The following is a 24932-nucleotide window of genomic DNA, read 5'->3' as shown; positions in this document are numbered from 1 at the left end:
CTGTAGAAACAATGGTTAGTATTTGCCCAAGTGTTTGCCCATTCAGTGTTTGTGTCAACTTTATAGAACTACTGCGAATAACAAATATTGACTGCAATTGTGGGCATAGTTGAGTAAAGTATAGAGAGGATTGAGATCTGTCTACTTGGAGACCAGCTCCAAATAAATCCAAGCAATTTTATTGGTCAGATAGCTGGAATATTTCTCATATCCATTTTATAGATAATTCTGGGGTTCGTCCCTTCTCAGCAATTCATCTAACAGAATACGTTTTCCCCCAAATGATTCCCTGTGAATTTAACAGGATGGATGGATGGATGGATGGATGGATGGATGGATGGATGGATAGATGGACGGACGGACACTTTTGAAATTTAGAGGCTGTTTGGAAGAGGCTGTTTGCTTGGTCAACTAAGTGAATCTTTTTTGTAATGCCTAACCTGCTTTCCTTCATCCAATTATCTTCCTGATTAATCTTATTTCCATCCAATTGCTCCTTCTTCCTCTTTCTTTGACTCCCAAAGGCAGCTATTTCTTCCCCTATCAGAAATCCTGAATTTTCTTCTTTCCGTCTGCTAGGAGGAGAAAAGAGTTTGCACTTGAATGTTTCTCTGTGTAAGACAGAATAACTGATGTATGCAGATTTAATTTTGTAAATGGATACTTCATTTTACAGGCAATTAATTTTAATCAGTAATTCAATGAGCATCCTGGCCTTGCCCTTTCTTGTTGTATGGCTTCTGACAGGTGTATATAAACATTCATACATACATAGGGTACATACAATTGTGTCATAAGCTCACATTTACTAGGTGAAGGTGGAGTCTCTTTAAGATTGGTTTCAGCTGAAATAGGCAAGCCAGGTTGATAAGATGGGGAAAGTAGATACTACACAGGTTTTCCCTGTCTGTCCTCCCTTTTGGAGAATTCAGACTCACCTTCCTTTCAGATAAATACAACATGTACAAGCACCATATAGAGTCTAAGCAAATTATGTCATTATCTGCAGCTCTGGCTGCTTTTCTTGGGTACAGGAACACAACTGAGATCAGGGAAATGAATGAAGTATGATCTGAGAGGATTGCAGGTCACAAGATGTGAGTCCATTCCAAAGGCAAAAATAAGGGAATAGATGAAATATGGAGTACCGTAGCACCCAGAGAATGTTTCTGAACCTAGAATTGAAAGTGAGAATGCAAAAAAAAAAAAAAAATGGCAGAAGAGCCCAGTCAAAGATTCAGGATACAAACACAGAGGGGGAGGGATACAAAAAGAAAACAAAATGGATAGATGAAACTGACAAGCTGTCTCCACAATTCACATCAATTTTATCTAATCTTATCCTCCATCCATTAAAAAAAACAACAACAACTAAGTTTTTAGATCTGTTACGAAATGTAAACTGGAGACTGTATTACACAGTCTAGACACTGGACTTGAGCATAAATTTGGAGAAAAGTAGAAAAAAGGCCGCCCAAGAAAGAATGTTCCCAATCTTGGTAAGGAAGTCCAATTCATATGGAGGTACCAGCCAAGTTGGAAAAGCCTTCTGAAGACCAAGATAAAGTTATGGGATCCTTGGTGCTCTCTGAGCTTGGTTATTTTCTTACAGATGTTTTAGTACCCAGCTAAGTATCATCATCAGTGCATCAATAGTTGGGTAATGAACCATCTGCAAGAAAACAGCCAAGCTCAGAAAGCACCAAGGACCCCACAGTTCAACCCTGAGCTACAAAATGTTCTCCTTTATTGATGTCATCTGGCTTTATTCTGTTTCACCATCTTCTAGATTCCACAAAGCACTCATTGTGTTAAATATTTGATGTCTGGATTTGGTTCTGATTGTTCATCTTTCATCTTTATTTTTAATATGAAAACGGTAGAAAGTGAATGAATTTGACTAACTCTATTGATAAGTCAAAGCTACTCAGTCTGGGATTAAATCAAAGATTAGCCACCCATGCTCAAGTTTTCTCTGGTTTTATTTCAGGCTACCAGATCTGGGCTGCAAAACTCCAGTTGAGCACAAAATGTCAGCAAAGATCTACCGCACAGTGCCGCATAGTTAATTCTAACACTTTTCTGTCATCCAGGCCTGTGCTAGCTATGAGGCTCCTGATACCGACTCCCATGTCATTCTTTGTCTGCGGAAAATTGCCTATCCTCTGGTCTAAATGAATGCACTGCCAGCAAGGCTCAGAGGGGAACCATCTTCCAGCTGAGCTAAAGGAGATTAACTACCCCAGGAGACAAAAATAATTTTATTTATTAATAATCTATTCTGCTTTTTCCTGCTTTAAAGGAGTCTCATATCTCTGAAACTTTCCGACCATTTGCCGAAGAGGAAAGCAGCAGATTAGAAGGTGTGGGCCTTGTTCTTTGACCCACCATTTTGAAAAGGCAGTCTAACAGAATATGTGGCTGCCTTTCCAAATCTGTTGTATGATAGAAAAAGATTAAAGAACGGAAACAGACAGGGCTAGAGGAAATTTCTGTGGCTTCCTTCAAGCAGAGGCAGAGGAACTGACATTTGTCAGAACAAAGGCTTCCTACCTACAGCTGCAGGATTGATTCTGCAAATACTTGATTCACACGTGCAGCAGGCGCTTCCTGTTAGTTTCAGAATGAAAAGAGTCAATAAATCCAGTTACAGCTGCTGATATCTTAGATACGCAAAGATAAATTGTTTAAATCCATCAAGAACAAAAACTGTTTTTTCCATTCTGTAACCAGGAAATGAACATTCAGATTGTAGGAGTATACAGTTAGATTATTAGAAGAAAATTAAGGCATACTTGTTTGGAAAACATGTAAACAGGGGTGTCAAACTGGCGGCCCGTGGGCTGGATGCATCATGCACAGGTCACGCCCATCCCAGCTCTGCGAATGGGAAAAATGTCATGAAACATCACATGAAGGCAATGTGACGCTGCGAGTTTGACACCCATGATGTAGCAGATCAGCTGAAAAATGTTGGCTTTATGCAAATGAATGCCTCTTTATATATAGATATCCCAGAAATCTGGAACTACTGGATCTGATCTATGGAAGAAATGTATATACCAGAGGTGGTATTCAGCAGGTTCTGACAGGGGTGGGTTCTACTTACCTTTACTACCAGTTCGCAATTGGAGCGCATGCACTTCTGGGCATGCACAGCTTCTGGGCATGTGCAGCTCGTCAATTATGATGTCCAGGTGGGTAGGCGGAGCTTCCCGCTGCTTTTACTACTGGTTCTATAGAATCAGACAGAACCAGAAGCAACCCACCACTGGGTTCTGACCACTTCTGGAGAACCAGTAGCGGGAATTTTGAGTAGTTCGGAGAACCGGTAAATACCACCTGTGACTGGGCCCGCCCCATCTATTCTCTGCCTCCCAAGTCCCAGCTGATTGGGAGGAAATGGGGATTTTGCAGTAACCTTTCCCTGGAGTGGGGAGGGAATGGAGATTTTACAGTATCCTTCCCCTGCCACGTCCACCAAGCCACGCCCACCAAGCCATGCCACACCCACTAAGCCACACCCACAGAAACGGTAGTAAAAAAAATTGAATCCCACCACTGGTATATATTCACGACATCCAGGAGGTATCAGGAAATGGGGCTTAGTAAATAATGGTTGGAACAACTGTTCTTCCCATTTATCTTAACCATATTCTCCTCTAGAAGTAAAAGCATTCTGTGGTGGATGAAGTGGGGAGCAATTCATGGAGTGAGTCACCTGACACACACACACACACACACACACAATTTCTTTGCTCCCATTTAGAAAGATGCAGATTAGGGGAATTGGCAGGATCTACCATATTTATGCCTTCTATGGTTTGGAAGGGCATATCCTGAACCACACACAGATACTCCAGTAGGCATTTCCTAACTAGGGAAGCTGTGTGGTAACTCTCAGTGATACTACTGTGTTCTCCTTTTGCCCTTGAGGAACAATGAAATAAATATTGATAAGGCTGAGTCAGCTCAGTTAGTGCTCACTTAGAACGATCAGCTTCTGCTAGTTTGATAGGGACCTAGTTGTGCTGGAAGAGAGAGGATAAAGCTGCTAGATGTGGCCTTCAAAGCTTCAGAAAACCTCTTTGCTACCACCTTGGGGGGTCTTCTGGATTTTTTTACAGCCCAGATTTTATTTGGGATGAAAATGGTCATGTAGCTTCTTTTAAGAAAGGCAAGCAGCACAGTGTAGAATGCAGTCCAAATTTTCTCTAAGACCAAATTCCATACATGGCAGGAATGAAGAATTTGTGGGCCTTTGGATGATGCTGAACAACATCTGAAAGCCATCCAGCCATGTAATTATTTTGGGAGCAACAATTCAGCAAAATATGGGGGAAGGGGCCATAGGCCCTTAATTCTAAATAGATGGGGTTCCTTGCTTCACAGTGAGGCTTCCTTTCTCAAAGGACAAGATTTCCTTTTTAAAACTTCTTCCCATGTTTCAGATGGACAACATTTATTCTGTAATTAAATTAAAAAAAAATTTTAATTTTAAAAGATTCTTATGTTTTGGGGAAGAAAAGGTTGTCTGAGAAAGTGATGACCTAATGATTGACACAAGGTTTAATTAGCTGTTTGGACTTCAAAAGTTGAAGAAGCGATTTTTCATAGATATAAAGCACTGTAGATAGGCGTGCCACGCATAAATGGTTCCCATTATCACCCTTGCTAATGCTAGGGTGAATCAGTGATTCATCAGGTTATCTTCCACATTGCTTAGTATTATGTCACATGAACAAAAGTGAAAACAGAGATATATAGATGCTAGCAGAATTCTCATTGTGTCTGCTTTGCCTTCTATCTTAAAAATGATGTACTTGTACTTTCCAGAGAACTATTCATACTAAACACCATTTGATGATGAAAACCATCTCCGCACAAATTTGTCTTGGCTCCAATAGTTAGATAGCATAGGTAAGGATCAAGTTCAAGTACAAAAGCAGGTCTCCCCTTCACTGACAGCTGACCATAGTCTGCATCAAAGAAACGGTACATTATAAATTGTATTTTCTTTCTAATGGGATTTTCTGGTATGTAATTATTCAGTTTCTTTCAGCACTGTGCTTAGGTTCAGAAGCATAGCCTCTAGTACAGGGGTCCCCAACCTTATCAGATCAGGGCCCTGGAAGTGGGTTAGCTCATGTGCATGGGCATTCCCACTTGCAACAGCAGCGGGTGAGTGTGTCTGCACGTGCTCCTTTTGCACAAGCAGCGGAAATTAAGCAGTCTTTAAGTGAATCCAACTTCTACTATTGAATTTGCTTTTCCAGCAGAAGACTGCTGGAAAGGTTGCAAATAGTGATCACATGACCCCGGGATGCTACAACCATCGTAAATACATGCTGGTTGCCAAGCACCCAAATTCTGATCATGTGACCATGGGGAGGCTCTGATAGTTGTAAGTGCGAAGACCGGTTGTAAGTCACTTTTTTCAGTGCTGTTGTAACCTGAATTGGTCACTAAGTGAATGATCATGAGTTGAGGATTGTCTGTACTAGCATTACTCCCCACTATCTAGACTCCTCCCTGACTCATGCAACACCCAAGCAGTGAACTGTTCTACTTAAACTTTGTCGAAGAGTAAGTTTCCCATTCATGTCTCACCACCAATATCAATTCCAATATTATATCGTGCCTCTACCAACTCTCCATTTCACCTTCGTATTACTAGAGTTTTCACAATATTCTCTAATCTCAGAAACACATTTTTCTATGGATGCAGGGAGCCTAGAGGGAAGAAAGGGGGTGGAAAAGCAACTGCCGAACTAGCACAAGAGATTTTGCTACTCGAGGCAAAGGGCAAAATGGAAGGTCCAATCAATCAGAATAGTGCTGGAAGGGACCTTGGAGGTCTTCTAGTCCAACCCCCTGCTCAAACAGGAGACCCTATGCCATTTCAGACAAGTGACTGTCCAGTCTCTTCTTAAAAACCTCCAGTGATGAAACACCCACAATTTCTGAAGGCAAGCTGTTCCACTGGTTAATTGTTCTCACTGTTAGGAAGTTTCTCCTTAATTCCAGGTTGCCTGTCTCCTTGGTGTCCCTTGCCCTCTTCTATCTAGAAGCAGGTGGGTGCATTTTTGGTTTTGGTTTTGTTTTTTATCCAGGAACACAAAGTTCTTCACTAAGTGGTGGGTTTCAAAATTTTTTACTACCGGTTCTGTGGGCGTGGCTTGGTGGGCAGGGCAGGGCATGGCTTGGTGAGCGTGGCTTGGTGGGCGTGGCAGAGGAAGGTTACTGCAAAATCCCCATTTCCTCCCGATCAGCTGGGACTTGGGAGGCAGAGAATAGATGGGGGCAGGGCCAGTCAGAGTTTTTACTAGCGGTTCTCCAAACTACTCAAAATTTCTGCTACCGGTTCTCCAGAACTGGTCAGAACCTGTTGAAACCCACCTCTGCCTTCACTGCACCTGAAAGCAATTAGGTAGCCTGGAAGTTTAGGAGAAATGCCAGATACTTTGGGATCTGTTACCTAAGGAAGCAGCTACATTTTGCCTAATGGAATAACTAGATGGAAATCTGGAATCCACTGCAGATCAATGATTGATTGATTGATTGATTGATTGGTTATATGCCATGGGTTTGGTATTGCTTCTTAGCAAACCCATAAATAGGGTACTTGGTATAGCTTCCATTCTGTATTTTGAATAATTTCTGCTTTAGCAGATTCCAAGATTTTGTGTTTAAATTAAGCAGCATTTCTTTGAGATTTACTTATTCAAGTCTTGGGTTTGCCATCCTAGCTGGCTCCATTTGCTTTATAGTCTGCCCTGATTCAACTTCTGGGTAGACCATTTCCTTAAACTTAAGGGATCCTGCCACTTTCCTTTTAAAGGAGCTACGGATTTGGGGCTACTTAACAGATGGAGGCAAAGAATCTGAAGGAGGATAAAAGAATTATACTAATAGAAAGGCCCTTTTAATTGTTAAGGAGATTAGAAGCTGAACCAAAGAGGCATTCAGCTCAAAGGTGACCTACCACATGGAATCAGAGAACCATGTAACTTTACACAGAGACAAAGAGGAATAAATCTTCCGCGGAGAAAATCAGCCAGGAAGGCAGCAGGTTTGGTTGCAAGGTACTGTAGCCCTAAGATGTGAAGGAGTTAGGTAGGGAATCTATGAAACATTTAGAGATACTGAGACAGCAAAGGAAAAGAGACGGAGCTATAGTGCAGAACGCCACTATTGTAGAATACAAGATCCCACTGAAGAACATAGCTGATCAAAAGGCTATTGTGCCACCTGTCAACCCCTTTTCGTTGTGGCTTTTATCTAGAAGCTCCACTATTGGTTACAGGAGGCTGGCAGCTCATTGAAAGCTTTGTAATCCTAGCTGTGCTAATTAAGCAAGGCTGGTGCAGTGCTAAGTGCCTACTTTCCCCCCCCCCTCCATCCCTGCTGTGCGGTGCAGAGGAGGAGGAGGAGGAGAAGTCAATGTGAGCAGTGCAGGAGAGAGCAATGCTGCCAGCTCAAGGAGGTGTGGAGGGCGGGGAAAAAGTAATGAACAAGATTGGTTTTATGGGTTGCAGATTAGATGAAGGAAAAGCTGCTGCAGACGGACCTGGCACTGGGGCATTTGCAGGTCACCCGTGGCTTTGACTGAGATGTAGACGCTCATTTGTTTTAATCCAATTCCTCAATTGTGAAGCTGGGCATAACTTTCATACTTATTAATAACTGGGAAAACTTGACTTTCACCCCAGTCTTTAGGATTGTTTGCTGTCTAGACTGAAGATGCCAACCAATGGGATCCACCAGGCCTTGAAGATCCAGTTTGGCTTAATCAACTCTGATAATCGCTATTTAACAGCAGAGCACTTTGGCTATAAAATCAATGCCTCGGCACCGAGTCTGAAAAGGAAGCAAATATGGAGCCTGGAACAGGACGGAGACAGCTCGGTGGTCTTCTTAAAGAGCCACCTAGGTAGGTACCTGTCTGCCGACAAGGATGGCAAGGTCTCCTGTGAAGCTGAGAAGCCAGAAACGGATGGGTGTTTTATCATTGTCACTCAGTCAGACGGACGCTGGGCGCTCCAGTCAGAACCGTACAAGCGCTTCTTTGGTGGTTCTGAAGACAGGTTGTCCTGTTTCGCCCAAACCATTACTGAAACTGAGCTCTGGATTGTACACTTGGCCATCCACCCCCAAGCTAATCTTTTGAGCGTTAGCAGGCGAAGGTATGCTCACCTCAGTGCCCAAGAGGACGAGATCTCTATAGACAGCAACATCCCTTGGGGTGTGGATTCGCTTATCACCCTTACCTTCCAGAACAAGAAGTATTGCCTACGAACCTGCGACAATCGCTACCTGCGCAACGATGGCACCTTGGTCCAGGAGCCTGACCGCCATTCAGGTTATACCCTGGAATTCAAGGCAGGGAAGTTGGCCTTCAAGGATTGTGATGGGAAATACCTAGCACCGGTGGGACCTACGGGCACTCTAAAATCTGGCAGGAGCTCCAAGCCAGGGAAAGATGAACTCTTTGATCTGGAAGAGAGTCATCCACAAGTGGTTTTCATGGCTTCCAATGGCAGATACGTCTCCATCCGTCAAGGTAATAAGTACATCCTTTTTTGCTTTGTGGAGCTGCCCTTAGCCGGGCAATGCTTCTCTCCCATTTCAGTAACAGGCTTATATGTGCCTAATCGTTCGTCTATCTTGAAGCTGGGAAATGTGCTTGTATTTGCTTAATTGGCTGGCTGCACAATGGGGGCAATGGCAGTATTTGTCATAGTTTCTGGAGATTTTTTGACATTTGATTTTCTAGACCTTTTTGGCAGTCATCTTCCTATCCTTCACTACATCTGTGTACCTGAATGAAAAGGGCATACATTTTAATTTCATTACCCTGTAACAATTCTTGATTTTCATCAGTGCACTGATCGGTTCATGAAATATAATAAAACTGTAACATAATGTGTTTGGCATGTTGCTTGAATCCAGTCACTGTAAATTGTAAATTTCAGTTTATGTGATGTATGAACCTTGACACTTACGGGCTCAGTCCACAAATCATAGCTTTAATATGAGGTACAGTATGCGTGGGACTGGTGTCTGAGCTGGGAAAAGTACAGATTACCTCAATTGTACAAAGGGGATTTGAATCCAAGAGGTATTATCGGTAAGAGCTGGGCTAGGATTTAAGAATGAAGGACATTCAGCAAAGTGAGCAGCCATAGATTGTCTCGGAGCTTTGTTGCAGCTGTCAGCTAGTTGAGTGTTAAACTGAGTCTCTTTAGTCTGTACTAGGGACTCAGTTAGCATTTCTGCTGCTGATTCTTTTGACAAGAAAGACACTCTTGAGTCCTGCCACAAAACCTCCTTTTGAATTAGCAAGTTGTTGCAAAGGTGGGGTAACTTAGCCCACATCAGCCTCAGCTAAAGCAGCTTACACCTGCTTTTGGGAACTCTCAGGATTCACTGACAGCCTGGTGGGGAATCAGTCTTTCCAAAGGATAGGAAAACACATCCCGGAGAGGAAAAAAAGCTTGTTTTCCGATAACTGCAGAGCACTGGGAGGATACCATCTTACTGAGTAGCCACCAGATTACAGGCTTCTGTGTGGGAATGGAGGGGCTGCTACCTGAAATAGTGTGAGGCTTTCTTTGTGTAGTAGATCTCATTAACTGACCTCCATTTCTGTCTAGTCACAAATGATTGAAAAATCAAATAGAGGTGTTCCTCAAAGTGCCTGAGACCTGATTGAGAAATGGCAGAGTTTTCAGAGCCCTTGATAAAGGACCTAGGATCTGAAGTGTTTATGGCGTACAAGAAATATTTCTCAGTACATCAACCTGCCTTCTTTGACACACAAGAGAAAAGCCCATAAGGAAAGCAAGCATGTCCCTGGATATCCCCCATCTAGTTTGGCACAAGACTTGTTGCATAAGTGTGATTTGTGCAACAGCTGTCCCACAGCTTCTATAAATTTCAGCAGCACACAGGCAGAGAATATGCTCATTATGTTTCATTTACTTCTGTGCCATTAGGTGATAGTACTTAGAGAATATCTTTCAAATCTTTCCTTCCTGATTTAAATCAGTCCAATCAGATCAGTGAGACCTGAGATCAACTTTTCAGGTTATCTGTTTTGAGTGCTGTCCATCAATAAAACTCAGAGCTTTTCAGCCGTAAAAATAAAACTCATTCCTAAAAATCAATCTCATTTTATACTTTGCTTTACAATTTTTTCAAGATGAATCTGAGGGTGTTATTTAGTTCATATTTTATTTATTTATTTATTTATTTATTTATTTATTTATTTATTTATTTAACTTTATTTAACCATCTTCCTCTTACGCATTTACCATCTACCTAAGGAATTATGACAATTACCTGCTTAAATATAAAGTGCCCAACATTATTGAAAATGCCTTCCTCTTTCATCTCAGAGCTGAATTTTGGGGTATGACAAACCAAACCTTATGAGGTAACTTTTTCATTTGGCTACAGAATGACTTTTATGCAGTTATGGTAATTAGATTGACCATCCAGACAACAATGTTGTCTTTAGTCATCAACCCATAGATTTTGTCTTCCTGGGCATGGCTTCCATTCTGCTCCTCATCTTAAAAAAAACAATCTGTTTAAGAAATCTTTTTGCAGATTTAAATGTTCTGTAGTGCTTTTTTTTAAAAAAATGTACGGGAATATGATGCAATGTCAGGCGCAGAGTCAGGAACACTCACTAAGCATAAAGCACTGAAGAGTTTATTATTACTACCTACACACAAGAGTCTGGTCAATTAATGGTCAAAGCTAAACTAGTCCTAAGGGTCAATGGAATTCACAGAAGGTTGAACTTAGGTCTCTTGTGGAAGCGCAAAGATTCCAAACTGCTGACACATTTAACCCCGCCTTCCAACTCATCTTAGCTTGCTCATCTCCTACATATGAACAGTGAAATTATTGTATATCCTTCATCTCATGTTTTCCTCATTTCTTCCGCTGGACACTCAAGTTCCTATAAACAACTGAACTATGTGCATACAGTATTTCCTTTTCCTAGAATTCAAATTTAAAAAAAAATCCAAATGCTACTGTGAAGTTAACTCAGTATCTTTTGTTTTCAAAGCGCAAAGGATATTTTTCTGTGGGTACCCAGAGGTGGGTAGTCTACCTGAAAACAAGTGTTCCTAATAGAATCTTATTTCCACAGGCCCATAGGACAATGCTGATCCTCCAAGGGAAACAAGAGTACAAAGTCAACCACACAATTTCCAGCAGATAATATTTGAAGCACTTTTGTGTGTGCACAATTTGTTTCTACAGTAATATGTCTTAGCTGACTACGTAGATGTGGTTATTAAAAGTTTTATACAACTACCAGCTTAATTCATTGCTGTTTCTCAGGAAAATCGGTGCTACAAAACAAGAGCTTTCTTTCAATGAACCTAGGAATTTAAGTTTTGTACTTCTGGAATTTCTTTTAAAAAAGAAACCCCCACATAAATATTCAAAAGACCTTCATACATGGGATTTTCCTTTGTGCTGTCTTTCTCTTTTTAATGGAGAAGAGCAGCTTATATTGAGTGATGAATTCAAAATTGCACCCTGTTAGCAATGGTGAGTTGAAAGCTACAAACAATACTTTGATCGCCCGCAGTAACTGAGTAATAATTACCTCAGTTGGTTTGCCTAACAGCAACATGACTTGCAGGATGCATAACTTTTATATTTGTCCTAGTTTTCTGCTATAACAGAATTCCATCACATAACCTTGAGTTTTTCCCATCACAACATTAGGAAAATTATCTATTGTTTCATATGCAGAAGAGATATAGAAATACAGCAGATTATCCCCCTCTCCAAAGCTAGCAAAGATATTCATAATCAATTTGATGTGAATACATGTTCTTTTGCTCTTGGTCATCGCCATCATCAAATTTTTAACTGTGATTTTTTTAAGCTCTAAAGTCTCCCAATAGGAAGAAACCAAGTAATTTTTTTTTTTTTGTGACATGAAGATCAAAGGCAAGATGTTAGGATTGATTTTAATGCTACAGGAGCAGGAGTTGATCTCTTTTACAACTGTAAGAAAAAAATACATTTCTTAGTGTTCCTGTAGTTTATAAAAGACAATTGCTGCTTGAATAGATGAATCCAACCCATTTAACACATTATGGTAAATTGTCCATTCCTTAGCATCGAGAACAAACTTAAAAAGAAGAAATAAGTTAGTAATTTAAAATGATAATAACTGAGTCATATTATCAGCAAACCAAAGGAATTATAGATTGATTTAAATTGATTTGGAAAAATGCCCTTGCTTTTTTTTCCATAGAAAAATGAAACATACACGAATCATTATTCTTGTTAATGTTATTTTAAGAGTCCAGGAGAGTTGAGTGCTTCTCTTTTTCTGATCTTTTGGCTGGTGTAAAACAAACTGAAATTCCATGCTTACAGCCTAAATTGTACAACCACAATATCTAAGGTATATAAGATTGCCAATTTCTGAATCAGAGTCCAATAACTACCGTTTCATGGCAGTGATGTATGGCAATTCACAGGGAATAAAATGTTATTTTCTCCATGAAAAGAAATCATTTGCACACAAAATCCTCTGGGAGTAACAATTTATATATTTTATTCTATTCAGATGTTTACATATTTTATTCTCACATTTCTTGAGCATGATATATGAACGAGAAAATTAAGAAAAGATCTAGGAGGACCAATACGTATATTAAATATGGAAAGATAAGATATAAAAGCCAAAAGAAAAAAAAAAAAAAAAGGAAACATACATGCCACAATTTCTTCTAATCAGAAAACTATTGCAGACAGCCTTCATATGTCTTAACTTATTCTTTGTAGAACTCTCTAATTCATGAGGCCTAAAATCTTACTTTTAAAAACAAAAGAGAAATAATGGAAATCAGTAGATACCCTGAAAAAAAAAACACACACTAAAAGATCCTGAGAGCCTTAGAGGTTTCTTGATTACAGAACTCAGTTCTCTAGCAAAAGCTACTCCTTTGTTGCTCACTTTGGTCCTAGTGAAGCCAAGAATACAGATCACTTGGTTTCTAAAAGCACATCCACACAGACTGCACGTAACATGGGTACCATGTCTCTGGCTTCCAAAGTTGTCCTTTTTTTGGTGGCTGAGCCAATTAACTTCTGGCTGAATTGTGATGCAGGAGGAATAGCTGTAGAGCAGAGAGTTTTTGGTGTTCGAGTTGGACAGGATGGTTCTTCTATTGGCAGGAAAACTTGCCTTATCCAGGATCCCAGCTTTCTGACTCTCCTTTTTGATGTTGGTGAAAGTATTAGGGACTATATTATGGATTATATATTTCCCTACCCAAATTCCATACATATATACATACATACTGATATAGAACCAGTCTGATGTGATGGTTAGATTAGAAACTGGGAGACGATGAGTCTCACTTTAGGCACACAAAGCCAGTTGAGTGATCTTGGGCCAGTCATTTTCTCTCAGCTCTAAGAAGAAGGCAATGGCAAACTACTTCTGAAATACCTTGTCAAGAAAACTGCAGGGACTTACCCAGGCAGTCTTTGAAAATCAGATACAACTGAGTGATAGATAGATAATAATTACCAGTTTTGCACATTGTGCTCTAACCTGGAGCTTTAAAAGTAAAAGAAACAATCTTCTACCTTAACCATTCACAGTGAACCATTCTGAAATTTACCTCCACCAAAATAAATAGCCACATGCAGACAAGAGGATCAGTCCAAATTGTCCTATATTGAAAAGGCATGCCTCTCAAGAAATCCTTGTTCGGGTTAGTTTTAACTGCACAAACTGCTGTGTAAAATTGCAGGTGTCTTCACAAGCCTGGTATAATTATTTGTTAATATTCTTTCCCAATTTGTTGTTTCCAAAGGGTTTGACCACTGTTCCCATCAGACACGTGCCTTATGGAACGTTAAATGAGACTGTAGGAACTATAATCCAGAACATCTGGATAAATCGACCAAATGGTTGCTGGCACACAATAAGTAGGATCAGGAAGTGCCACACTGCCCAAGGGCTAATGTTAATTTGTTTGCATGCCAATTTCCTTGGGAGTTGATCTCAGATGGACACCAAAACAAGTCATGGAGAGAAGATTGTATAGATGCCCCTATACAAAAGTGAGTGGCAATAGTAACTTCCACGTTCATTTGAAACCTGAGCAATCTAATGTGGAATCTGTTTCCTATGGCTATTTGCAAAATTATTACTTTTTTAAAAAAGGTTATCATACAAATGGTTGGAATTTTGCCTGTCAGATGCCATGAAACCTTAGGTTTAGTGTCTTGTCAATTTATAGAAAAACTGTCATTCCCGGCTCCTAAATGTGGAGTTCTGGTGCTGAGCATGAAGGAGGGGACGGGAGAGGAATCGTCCGCCAAACAATTCCAACAGTTTTTACATGACTGCATGTCCTTGGTGTCTGTTTATGAACTTGTCTACAGCTGAGCCAGCTTCTGCAATTAGAGCTGCAGCTGGTTTTGTTGTATGGGTTCCAGACAACTTTGCTATTATGCATCTCTGGGAATTAGGAGAAATCTTGCATTTCCTGACCGGTTGAAAACAGACTATTACCAATTGTGCTAAACCCTTTTTGTTTACCTTTGGTAACAGATATAACAGATCTGATAGGAATACAGGTAGTCCTCGACTTACCTTAACGTTCATTTGGTGTCGGTTCAAAGTTAGAAAGGCACTGAAAAAAAGTGACTTAGGACCGTTTTTCAGAGTTACGGCCTTTGCAGCATCCCCATGATCATGTGATCAAAACTCAGATTCAACAACATAAGATTCATACTTATGACCGTTGCAGCATCCCAGGGCCATGTGATCTTTTTTTGCAACCTTCTGACAAGCAAAGTCAATGGGGAAGCCAGATTCACTTAACAACCGTGTTGCTAACTTATCAACTGCAGCGATTCACTTAACAACCTGGGCAAGAAATGTCATAAAATGGGAAAATGCCACTTAAGAAATGTCTCACTTAGCAACAGAAATTTTGGGCTCAATTGTGGTCGTAAGTCAAGGTCTAGCTATATTCCCTCCCCTCTCACCCTCAGGGCCATTAACGCCAGCCGTTCTGTGGGAAAGCTCTCTGAAATAAGAACTTGGAGGAAAGACCTTCCCTGTAAACAACAAATTAATCTTAATACCTAGATATTTCTTCTGTATTGCTTTAAATCCACTTTGCTTCCCCTTTTTTCCCTGTCTTGTCTACCAGCTTTATAGTTCGTTTTCAGAAAGCCACTTCCATTTTTTTTCAATATAGTTCAATCAGTTTTAAATTCAATCCAAGTCAACTATCACCAATTCACAAGTTGGCAATAGCTGTATGACCTGCTGCAGAGAATGGTGTTAATGAAAAAACAAAGTTTGGAAGAAAAGTTGTCCAACATTCTGAATGAATATGATCCATGGGGGACGGGATGGGGGGGGGAAATAGGAAATAAGAATTGTATGTGAAGTTTAGGGATAAGTCTGTTTGTCAAGTTTTGAGATCGTCTCAAATAAATTGCATTTCAAACAAAGTCTTTGATAAAAACTCCCATTTATTAAGCACGACATTCTAAATCCTGGCTCATCGTAGCCAACACTAACTTCCAGACCCAAAATCCTCCCTTTCTGTTCCCTACTCCCCTGCACTCATTGCCCATTTTCCAAGTCATTCTACCCCTAATCTACTGCTCCATCTCAAAGGAATTTCCACCCTCCCATCTCATCTCCTAGGGGATATTATCTCCAGGGAAAATAAGTAGGTGAAAAGTCAAACGTCCCTTTCCAGACGCCTCCGCTTCTCCTTCTTATGTCAGCACTAGAGTAAATGAAGCTTGAAGTGCTGACACTGTTCATGTGTACTCATGGCAAAGGAATTAATTAAAAAGCATGACTGCTTCGATTGTTCATGATGAAAGATTTAGAGAATTAGCAAAGAATACCAGGTTGATGAGAACATGAAACAGTGGACCTCAATTTAAAAAAAAATGAGTATGAAAGAAAAGGAAATGAAACAAATGAGAGTGAAAGTAGCACAACTACAGGAAAAGAAAGTATGAGGTAGATTAATCTCACAGCAGAATGAATGGAAACGACACCACAGAAGGAAGATGTTGCCATCTCAGCTTTTCCGTTCTAAGCCCTCTTCCTTCCTAGGCAGGTGACCTGGAGCTTTGCTATTACTAAGAAGTTGGGATGAATTCCAGAAGCCATGCTCTGCATGCTTTCTGTACTTGGCTTGGCTTAGAGGAAGCGCATGATCATGTAATTAAGTAGGAAGCATGGGATGTTTTGCACAAATACGGACTTGAAGAGCAATTGCTGAATGCAGTAAGAGCACTATATGATGGAAACAAAGTATGTGTCCTAATTAATGAAAAGCTTAGTCAATGTATCAGCATTTGAATAAAGAATAATGTGTAATGTTTTCTTAATTATTTAATGTATTTATGGATGTAGTAGCTGTAGAGGTATGTTGTTTGTAAATCTGTATGCAGATCTGTACATACGGTAGTATGCGTGTACCTCAGATCCATACCTCTTGTTGCATCACGCAACCTAACATTCATAGCACATCATTCAGTCAACAATGCAGCAAAAACTATACCCAACATAGACTCATAGAGTAATACAGCCAACAACATACTTCCACAGTTAACTTTAAGCATCCATAAATATATTAAATGATCGTCGGGATATTGCACACCTTTAAGCTGTGTTTGATAGGAAAACGGAATAATAGCAAGTTACACATAGAAGCTAAAAAATACCCAGAACAAATGGATTAATTAGTCTACTTCGATGGAACGTTTAATAAAGATTGGGAAATGGAATCATGGAAAAATTTTAAGACATGCGTTTGTTGATAGAAAGGTAAATGGTGTGAGAACACTTCTTCCCACCTTGTTAAATGGAAACACTGGGTATGTGAAAAGAAACAAAAAAGTAAGTGAAATGCAAAGAAAAAGGAGAATTTATGAAGTGCATTGTAGAAACAGAAGAAGAGGTAGCTTCAGCACTCTAAGAGTGATGAATGAATGTGGATTGAATACAAAATGAAGTAATTCTTAGGAAAAAAAATACACGAAGATTGTTTGATCATTAGTGAGAACAAATGCAGCAGAAGACCAGGACAGACCAAAATAAGTCATGATTGGATGGAACCAATGACATTTTCCAAAAGAGAGGTGAAAAGTATAAAAGACAACCTATGAATCTTGTACTTCAAGCAAGATTTGTAGGATAGAAAGATGTGGTATGGCGAGATATGGTGTTAAATGCAAAGCAGATATAACAATTTCTCTTTCTTTCTCTTATCTCATGCCTTTAATTTCTTTACTGTGTTTTACTCTTTTTTTCTGCATGTTGATAACATTGCTTACCTAAGAAAGAGGGAGAAAATCTGTTTTGTGTTGATGAATAAAATATGCTTTCGGGAACAAAAGTGTCAATGTATGTTGGAAAGCTATGAAGTTAGCTTCTTCTTCCAAGGAGGAGATATCAGTCTTTCACAACTTGTCACGTTGGCAGTGTATCTAACTGACACAATTCTCAGCCAGAATAGCTTTCTGAGAGCTGCCGTTGCAACACATATAGAGAATGCCATTTTGAGAAAAGCAATATTACGGTGTCAAATCAATAGCAGACAAAACCCACCAATCACAACTAGCCTCAGTCTTTCTCTTTTTGACACGTTTTTATCATTTCCACCAGGGCTGCAGAATACCAAGAGATACCAGTATATTGGTAAGAGCACAGCTTATACAAAAAGCCCTTCTTTGGGCTACTCCAAGGAGGCATTGGGGGAAAGGCGTATCCGTGGTTCAGTACTGCCGACAGGCATGATTCCTCCAATCTGTGTCTATGTGCATGTATGAATGCGGTCCTTTCCAGAGATAAGCATTGGGGGGAGGGGAGATCAAATTAAACTCTCAAGAGATTTGCAATGAACTTGGAAAAATTGGAAACCAGCATGCTCACTAAGCTTTGGTTTAGTGAACCAAACAAACATAGGTCATTTCCCCATGGCTAAGTTAAAATGGTATCTACCATTCCTAGACCCAGCAAAAAACTATACATGAATAAAATTTGCTCTTCTCCTTTGCGGTCTCTTAATTTGCTGCAGGCACAATGTTGGCAATTGTACGGTACTTATTTATAGCATACAGGACATATTAAGGAGAATCCTCCAGCCTTTGCTCTTTCCTGCCATCAAATGTTACCAGTCCAGAAAAACCATCAAGCAATTGCTTTGGCATAGGATAGAGCTAAGCAACTTAGTGAGTTTTGAAAGATGGCTAGACCTGTGGGTTTAAGTATTTGTCAAGAACCCCCCTGTATTTATGTAACTGCAGATGCATTTAGAGGAAGACCATGATTGAAACACACTTTTTTAGAACAGCACTAAACCATCTGCAAATAGAGTCTGGCCATTGGCTGACACATATTTAACCCTATTCTGGAAAAGTGCTAAATTTGTGTTAAAAAAGAGCCAAAACAAATAATGATAGGTGCCCCAAAGGTGCTTTTTCAAGATGATTGAAAATCTCCATAGACATTGACAGATGCAAAGACTGGACAGTTTTACCATGAGGAAGCAGAGAATTCTTTTGGAGAGCCTGCTGATCAGGGTGATCTACCCAGAGATCAAGTGGATCCAGGAGCATAGTCTCGTTTGAAGGGAAGTCCAGGTTTTCTCACTGCCCAAAGCAGAGGACGACAGTAAAGAGAAGTGATGTTGGAGGAAGAAAAGAATATGCAGCAGTCTAAAATGAATAATAGGTGCCACATCAATCCTACCTCTCTCTTGACTATGATACTGATAGGATTGGGAAGCATGCAACAGAATAAAGAAAAAATTATTCTAATTTTAAAGTTCATTGTTATAAATGTAATCTAAATACCAATCTGCAGAATCAGATAGTCGACATCTTCATCAGTGAGGGATGGCTGTTAGTCATATACGTAAACCCAGATTCAGACTATTCCAGATTCTCTGTGCCATATATAGAAAATGCTGTTGTGTTGTAATACTGTAAAGAGAAACAGGGAAAACATGGAGAGGCTGAGTAAAAATCAAATTTTTCACTGTCTCAGCAGCCACTGATTAATGTTGGGAATCTCTGAGAAGTTGGAGAAGTCTAGAAATTTGAAGCAAAAGACCATGTCTTAGGAAGCCTTGTATTTATGTAAAAAAGGGCAATTACTTATAATCAAGTATTTGCACTACATATTTAAATGTCTGTTTTGTAAATCTTATTTTCTTTATCTCGCTGGACAAGTTATGGAATTGGGCATTTAATTTCAGTATCTGCCTATCTGCCTGCCTGCCTGCCTGCCTGCCTGCCTGCCTGCCTATCTATCTATCTATCTATCTATCTATCTATCTATCTATCTATCTATCTATCATCTATCTATCTATCTATCTATCTATCTATCTATCTATCTATCTATCATCTATCTATCTATCTATCTATATCTTACAAATTGCAATTCTTGGATGGCTAATTTAGAATTACAACAAAAAGAGAGGAATAAAAGTGATAAATATAAAACTGAAAAAGCACAATATATGCAGTACATACTACACCAAAGTATACTTTGGGCATAGTCATGAAAATGAACATTTTATTTTAGAATGCTCCGGTGCCCTGTAATATTTTGAACTCTCTCCAGATTGGAGATTTTTTGTGTGTGTGTTTTTGCCTGGAATATTGCCTTTCCTTACAGATTTTTTAAAAAACTAATTTGAAGCCTAGGGAAAAAAGGACTGAAACCTCCAAACTACCTCTGTACTAGATGATTAAGAGGTGGCCCTTTTAAAATTATTTAAATGTTTGTATTTTGATGTTTTTGAATTCCCAAAAAGTCATACCACGGTGCAAAAGTTTATCCCTCTTACACATTGGGATTAGAAGCTAAATGCCTTGTGAGACATCCCTTAGAGAAGAGGTGGTGGGAAAGGAGCTAACAAGCTACTATTTTAAAAAAAAGGGGGGGGAGGATCAGAATGTAAAGACCCAGAGGAATTTGGGGGTCCATAATAGTGCTTCTCCTCTTTTCCCTTCATAAATCTTCCCATACAATCTGCTATGTTGTTGATGTTGTTGATGATGCTGGAACATTCTTAGCTCCCATTGGCTACTTTATGTTGCTGGATATGTGTACCCATCTGCATGTGGATGCTGTCAGCCCCTTCTCTGCAGGAGAGATGGGGGAAGGTAGCAGGTAACATTTCATCCTCTCTTTCAATTAAGCTCGTAGAAACCCTCAGGAATTCTCTTCCTGTCCTTTCATCTAGAAGAGCAGAGAAACCCCCCTCCCCCCCAAACACTTTGATATTAACTTCGAGAGAGGAGACAACTGTTAACTATTCAGGTGTCAAAACTCACTTTCTCAGCCCCACTTCAGTGTTTAGGGAGAATGATTAGTAGTAAGTTTTCTCCCTATCAGGTAACTTTCAATAGGAAGACCAAGAAAGCCAGAGATATCCACCACTTCCCTTGTCACCATTCAATATGTTTGTATCCCTGTTTCTGTAATAGAATAAAATTTGACCATTGATGCAGTGCCATTTATGTCATATCTCTTTCTGATCACTAGGGGAAAGGCGGATTACATATTAATGCAGCCATGAAAAATAACTTCATATTCTCTCTAGAGAGTGAAAAGTAGCTTCAGGAGCAATTTCGAGAGAAAAATAACAAAAAGGTAAAAGTCTCTGCTATTATCAAATAATTGCTGTTTTGAGAAAAATGGGGAAATGTGCTTCATTTTTAATAGCACAACCATTTTAAAAATGCATGGCATATAAATTTTCCATGCTATATACGGCTCCCATACCTTCTAACCATTGATGTGTGGTAGAGCCCATTATATTCACATTAGAAAACGCAGGAAGGCCAGACTAATGAAAATATAAAAAGGTCAGAGAGGAGCTAAATTTTGAGCAAAGCTGATTGGCTGAAAAGGTTGCCAATGGAATGATCAGGCCAGGGGATTTATCTGACCAATGGGCTTTCACCTTTCTGTCAATTTGAATATCCTGCAAAATAGTGCTAAAAGGAGAGCAGTAATTGGTCTTCCTTGTCTACCCCAGCAAAAACTTTATGCCTACAAGGAGAGAAATTTCTCCTTCCCACTCATCCCTCACTGTTCAAATGATCTCCAATCACTGCTGTGATTTTTAAACATGTATTGATTTACGACAATTGAGCCCAAAATTTTTGTTGCTAAGTGAGACATTTGTTACATGAATTTTGCCCCATTTTACAACCTTTCTTGCCACAGTTGTTAAGTGAATCACTGCAGTCGTTAAATTAGTAACACAGCTGTTCAGCAAATCTGGCTTCCCCATTGACTTTGCTTGTCAGAAGGTCGCAAAGGGGGATCACATGACCCTGGGACACTGCAACCGTCATAAATCAGAGTCGGTTGCCAAGTGTATGTATTTTGATCATGTGACCATGGGGATGTGGAAACAGTTGTAAGTGTGAAAAACAATCATAAGTCATTTTTTCAGTGCTGTTGTAAGCTTCGAACGGTCACTAAATGAACTGTTCAAGTCGAGGTCTACCTGTACTATTCCCTATAAGAACCCTGAGGAATACATTGGGCTGGAAGTGATGGGTCCTAAATCACCCAGTGAGAATCTCACATTGGTGAGAGAGGGGCTAGAATCTGGTTTCTCCAGTGCTGCCACTCAATACTATAACTAGTATGTCACACAGGCTCTTAAAACATGATGATTTCGAGTGGTACGCGCATCCATTCAAAAATCAAAGTAAAGTAAAACTACTTATATATTCTCTAAATCTTCTTAACTTCTACCTCTGTTCTCTCCCTATATTCTTTCCCTTTCAAGCTGTGGGCTGATGCTTTCTGACAGTTGTTCCTGCGATCTGTATTCTCCCACTCTATGCTTGTCTTAATCCTTGTGTTTGCTTCAGTATCTCTTTTTGCTCACTTCTACCTACCGGTAATTACATGCACACATTGTGTGTGTGTAAAACTTCAATATGCGGAATATGGGTTGTCCTCGACCAACAAACACAATTGAGCCCAATATTTCCATTTGCTAAGCAAAACAGTTGTTAAGGCCTCGTTTTACGGCCTTTCTTGCCACGGTTGTTAAGTAAATCACTACAATTGTTAATTTATAATAACATTGTTGTTAAGTGAATCACTGCAGTTGTTAACTTAGTAACACAATTGTTAAGTGAATCATGGTTTCCTGTTGACTTTGCTTGTCAGAAGGTTGCAAAATGTGATCACTGCAACCAGTGATAAATACATTTATACAGTGATAAATACAGTTGCCAAGTGCCTGAAATTTGATTATGTGATCCCAGAGATCAGGGGTGGGTTCTACTTACCTTTACTACCGGTTTGCAACGGGGCCGCAATGGGGCATGTGCAGAAGCGTTTTCATGACATCAGGGTCAGTGGGCGGAGCCTCCCGCCAGTTTTACTACCGCTTCTATAGAACCGGTGCAAACCGGGGGCAACCCACCACTGCCAGGGATGCTATAGCAGTCTTAAGTATCAATTACATTTTTCAGTGCCATTCAGTGGTGGGTTGCCCCCGGTTCACACAGGTTCTATAGAACCGGTAGTAAAACCGGCAGGAGGCTCTGCCCACTGACCCCGACGTCATCAAAATGCTTCTGCTTCTGTGCAGAAGCTTGTGTGCTTGTGCGCGAGCAAAGCAAGCATGCGTGTACAGCCCTGTTGCAAACCGGTAGTAAAGGTAAGTAGAACCCACCCCTGGTGCCATTGTAACTTAAAACAGTCACTAAACAAATCATTGTAAATTCAGGACTACCTGTGTTGAGTTTCAAAGAAATGATAAATACAAAATAACACAAAGAGGGAAAATGGGGGGGGGGTTGATAAAGGGAAAATTTAAAAAGGTGACAAAAACAAACCAAAAAATACAAAAAGAAATAGTATAGAAAGAGGAATTTCTGACTTTTTTTAGTAGAGATACAAATATACAGTATAATATAGCAACCTGGAAATCTAGGAAAAGATTCCTTAACCTGTCTTTAAATCAAATTGTTTACATGCAGGAGATGAACAGCACAAAACCCTCCTTGCTGTGGACAGTATTCTCATCAATTCATCAGTGCTTAAGTTAGTCTATGATCATATTCAGCTTGCTGGTGGTTTTGCACTGCTAAAAATGCAGTGGATCTCTTGAAGTCCCCTGCCAGTAGTAGATTACCTCACGTGGGCTGCAAATTTCAGTCCATCATCCCTGATCCAAATCCTGTGAAGATTACTACGGTACCAAAAAATAACTTGGCTCGCCACACATCCTGTTTGACTTGGATTGTCTCAGTTTTGCACTCTGATTGTTCCAACTTATGTACAAAAAAAAAAATAATAATCCAGAAAAGCACAGCTAGAAATATGATCTCACTTTCTTTCCTCTTCTTTTGACCTTCAAGATCAGTTTATTCTGCTTTTCCATTGCTCTGAGGAGAAACAGGCGAAAATGCTTGATATTCAAATTCCCACTGTGCCTGGAAGGTCTTGAGTTCGCTTGATACGAACTGTGCCCAGTTTTCTGAGAATATTGTACAGCTAATCTCTAAGAGGCAAAATGTCTCTGTAGTTTATGTACAATTACTTGAAATCTAGTACACAAACAGATTATTTTTGCCAAAAATTAGAATAGCAAATTTAAAGGCAGTCTTTCTCCTGCCTTTAGATTTCTTTAACCTTTCTCCAATATTGACACTGCATATTATGGAAATACAAGTCTCCTTTTGTTGCTTGTCCTTCAGGGAGAGGAAATAGCACAATAATCCCATCCCCAATACTAAACTCATTCCACTTTGAGTATGAGGATGTAGTTTTCCACTGGCAGTTCATGTTTCATCTCACGCCACCTATCATCCATATTCCCAATGATCTGTAAAGCTTTAGTTGGTGTGTCTCTCCTCTTCCTACAATAAAATTTAGGTTGCTGTCAGCTCTGTTTCCCTACCAAACTCTTATCACTGGATTTATAGAGGAAGGCACTACTTAAAGAATCTGCCACTATGAAATATTTACCCGGGAAGTTCAATGTACACATCATAATCCACATCCTCTAAAGCTTCTTTAGGGAATTCAGCAGTGCTTTTCGGGTTTATGATCTAATTTTACCTGCAGTGTCCTCCCAAACATCACAGCCTGCCATTCTTTTATACTCTTTGAAGTCTCCCTCTCATCCAGATACGGTTCTCTAGCATACGTGAGAGGCTGCTGGTGTTATAACAATGCAGCTCCTAGTGCTGTCTCTGAGGTGAGAAACAAATTGCTTTTCTAGGCTGCATGACCAGAGTACAGGGAACTTGAATTCTCTGTCCTTAAGGATTACTCTATTGCCTGCCAATGATTTTCTGACCATTCCCATTCAGTTTCTTTTGTGTCAGTTGTTGTGCTTGCTGTAATCTGCACAATTTTGCCAGGTCATTTAATATTCCAAGGAGCCTCGGGTGCCTGTCACATTCCCTCGTCTCAGCATCTCTTGGATTCTTTCAGCTTCTATTTGGTCAGATGAGACGCTCTCTACTATCAGCAGATATCAGTATAAAACATATAGCCACGGGAGATGCTATTGAGATTCCATTTTCTATTCTGTTTCCTGTACTCACTGCTAAAAAAAATAAAATAAAAACAAATAACTCTTGGTCATGGTCCCTGATTGCATCTATGACATCTCCTTGTTTAATAGTGCAAGATGACTGTCACCTGCATTTTTTTTTATGCAGGCAATGTTCTCCTGCTCTTAATTTACATTTGAACACTTCAGAAGCTGGGTTAATGCCCGCTGGCAAATGTAGCTGCTATTATTATTATTATTATTATTATTATTATTATTATTATTATTAATTATTATTATCAAGCAAAGGCTGCAGCAACATTGGTAAAATAGCCTGACTTCTTAATG

General features: G+C 39.8%; 1 protein-coding gene across 3 annotated transcripts in view; it reads left to right on the top strand.

Moving 5' to 3' along the window:
• The window catches only part of FSCN2 (fascin actin-bundling protein 2, retinal), a 78057-nt gene that overhangs the window by 40581 nt on the left and 12544 nt on the right, over positions 1 to 24932 (top strand). For 2 of the 3 annotated variants that reach the window (XM_087887051.1, XM_087887050.1), the window contains one exon: positions 7713 to 8563. In XM_087887051.1, the coding sequence (XP_087743177.1) occupies positions 7744 to 8563 (820 nt within the window). In that variant the 5' untranslated portion in view covers positions 7713 to 7743. Of the gene's footprint in view, positions 1 to 6989; positions 7086 to 7712; positions 8564 to 24932 lie in introns of those variants that run through there. The other variant, XM_034412758.3, reaches the window with a different exon arrangement.

This window comes from Pantherophis guttatus, chromosome 2, assembly GCF_059756535.1.
Source record: "Pantherophis guttatus breed Tessera chromosome 2, ASM5975653v1, whole genome shotgun sequence".
NCBI lineage: Eukaryota > Metazoa > Chordata > Lepidosauria > Squamata > Colubridae > Pantherophis > Pantherophis guttatus.
Note: the sequence above shows the minus strand (reverse complement) of the source record. Positions and strands in the feature narration are given on the sequence as shown.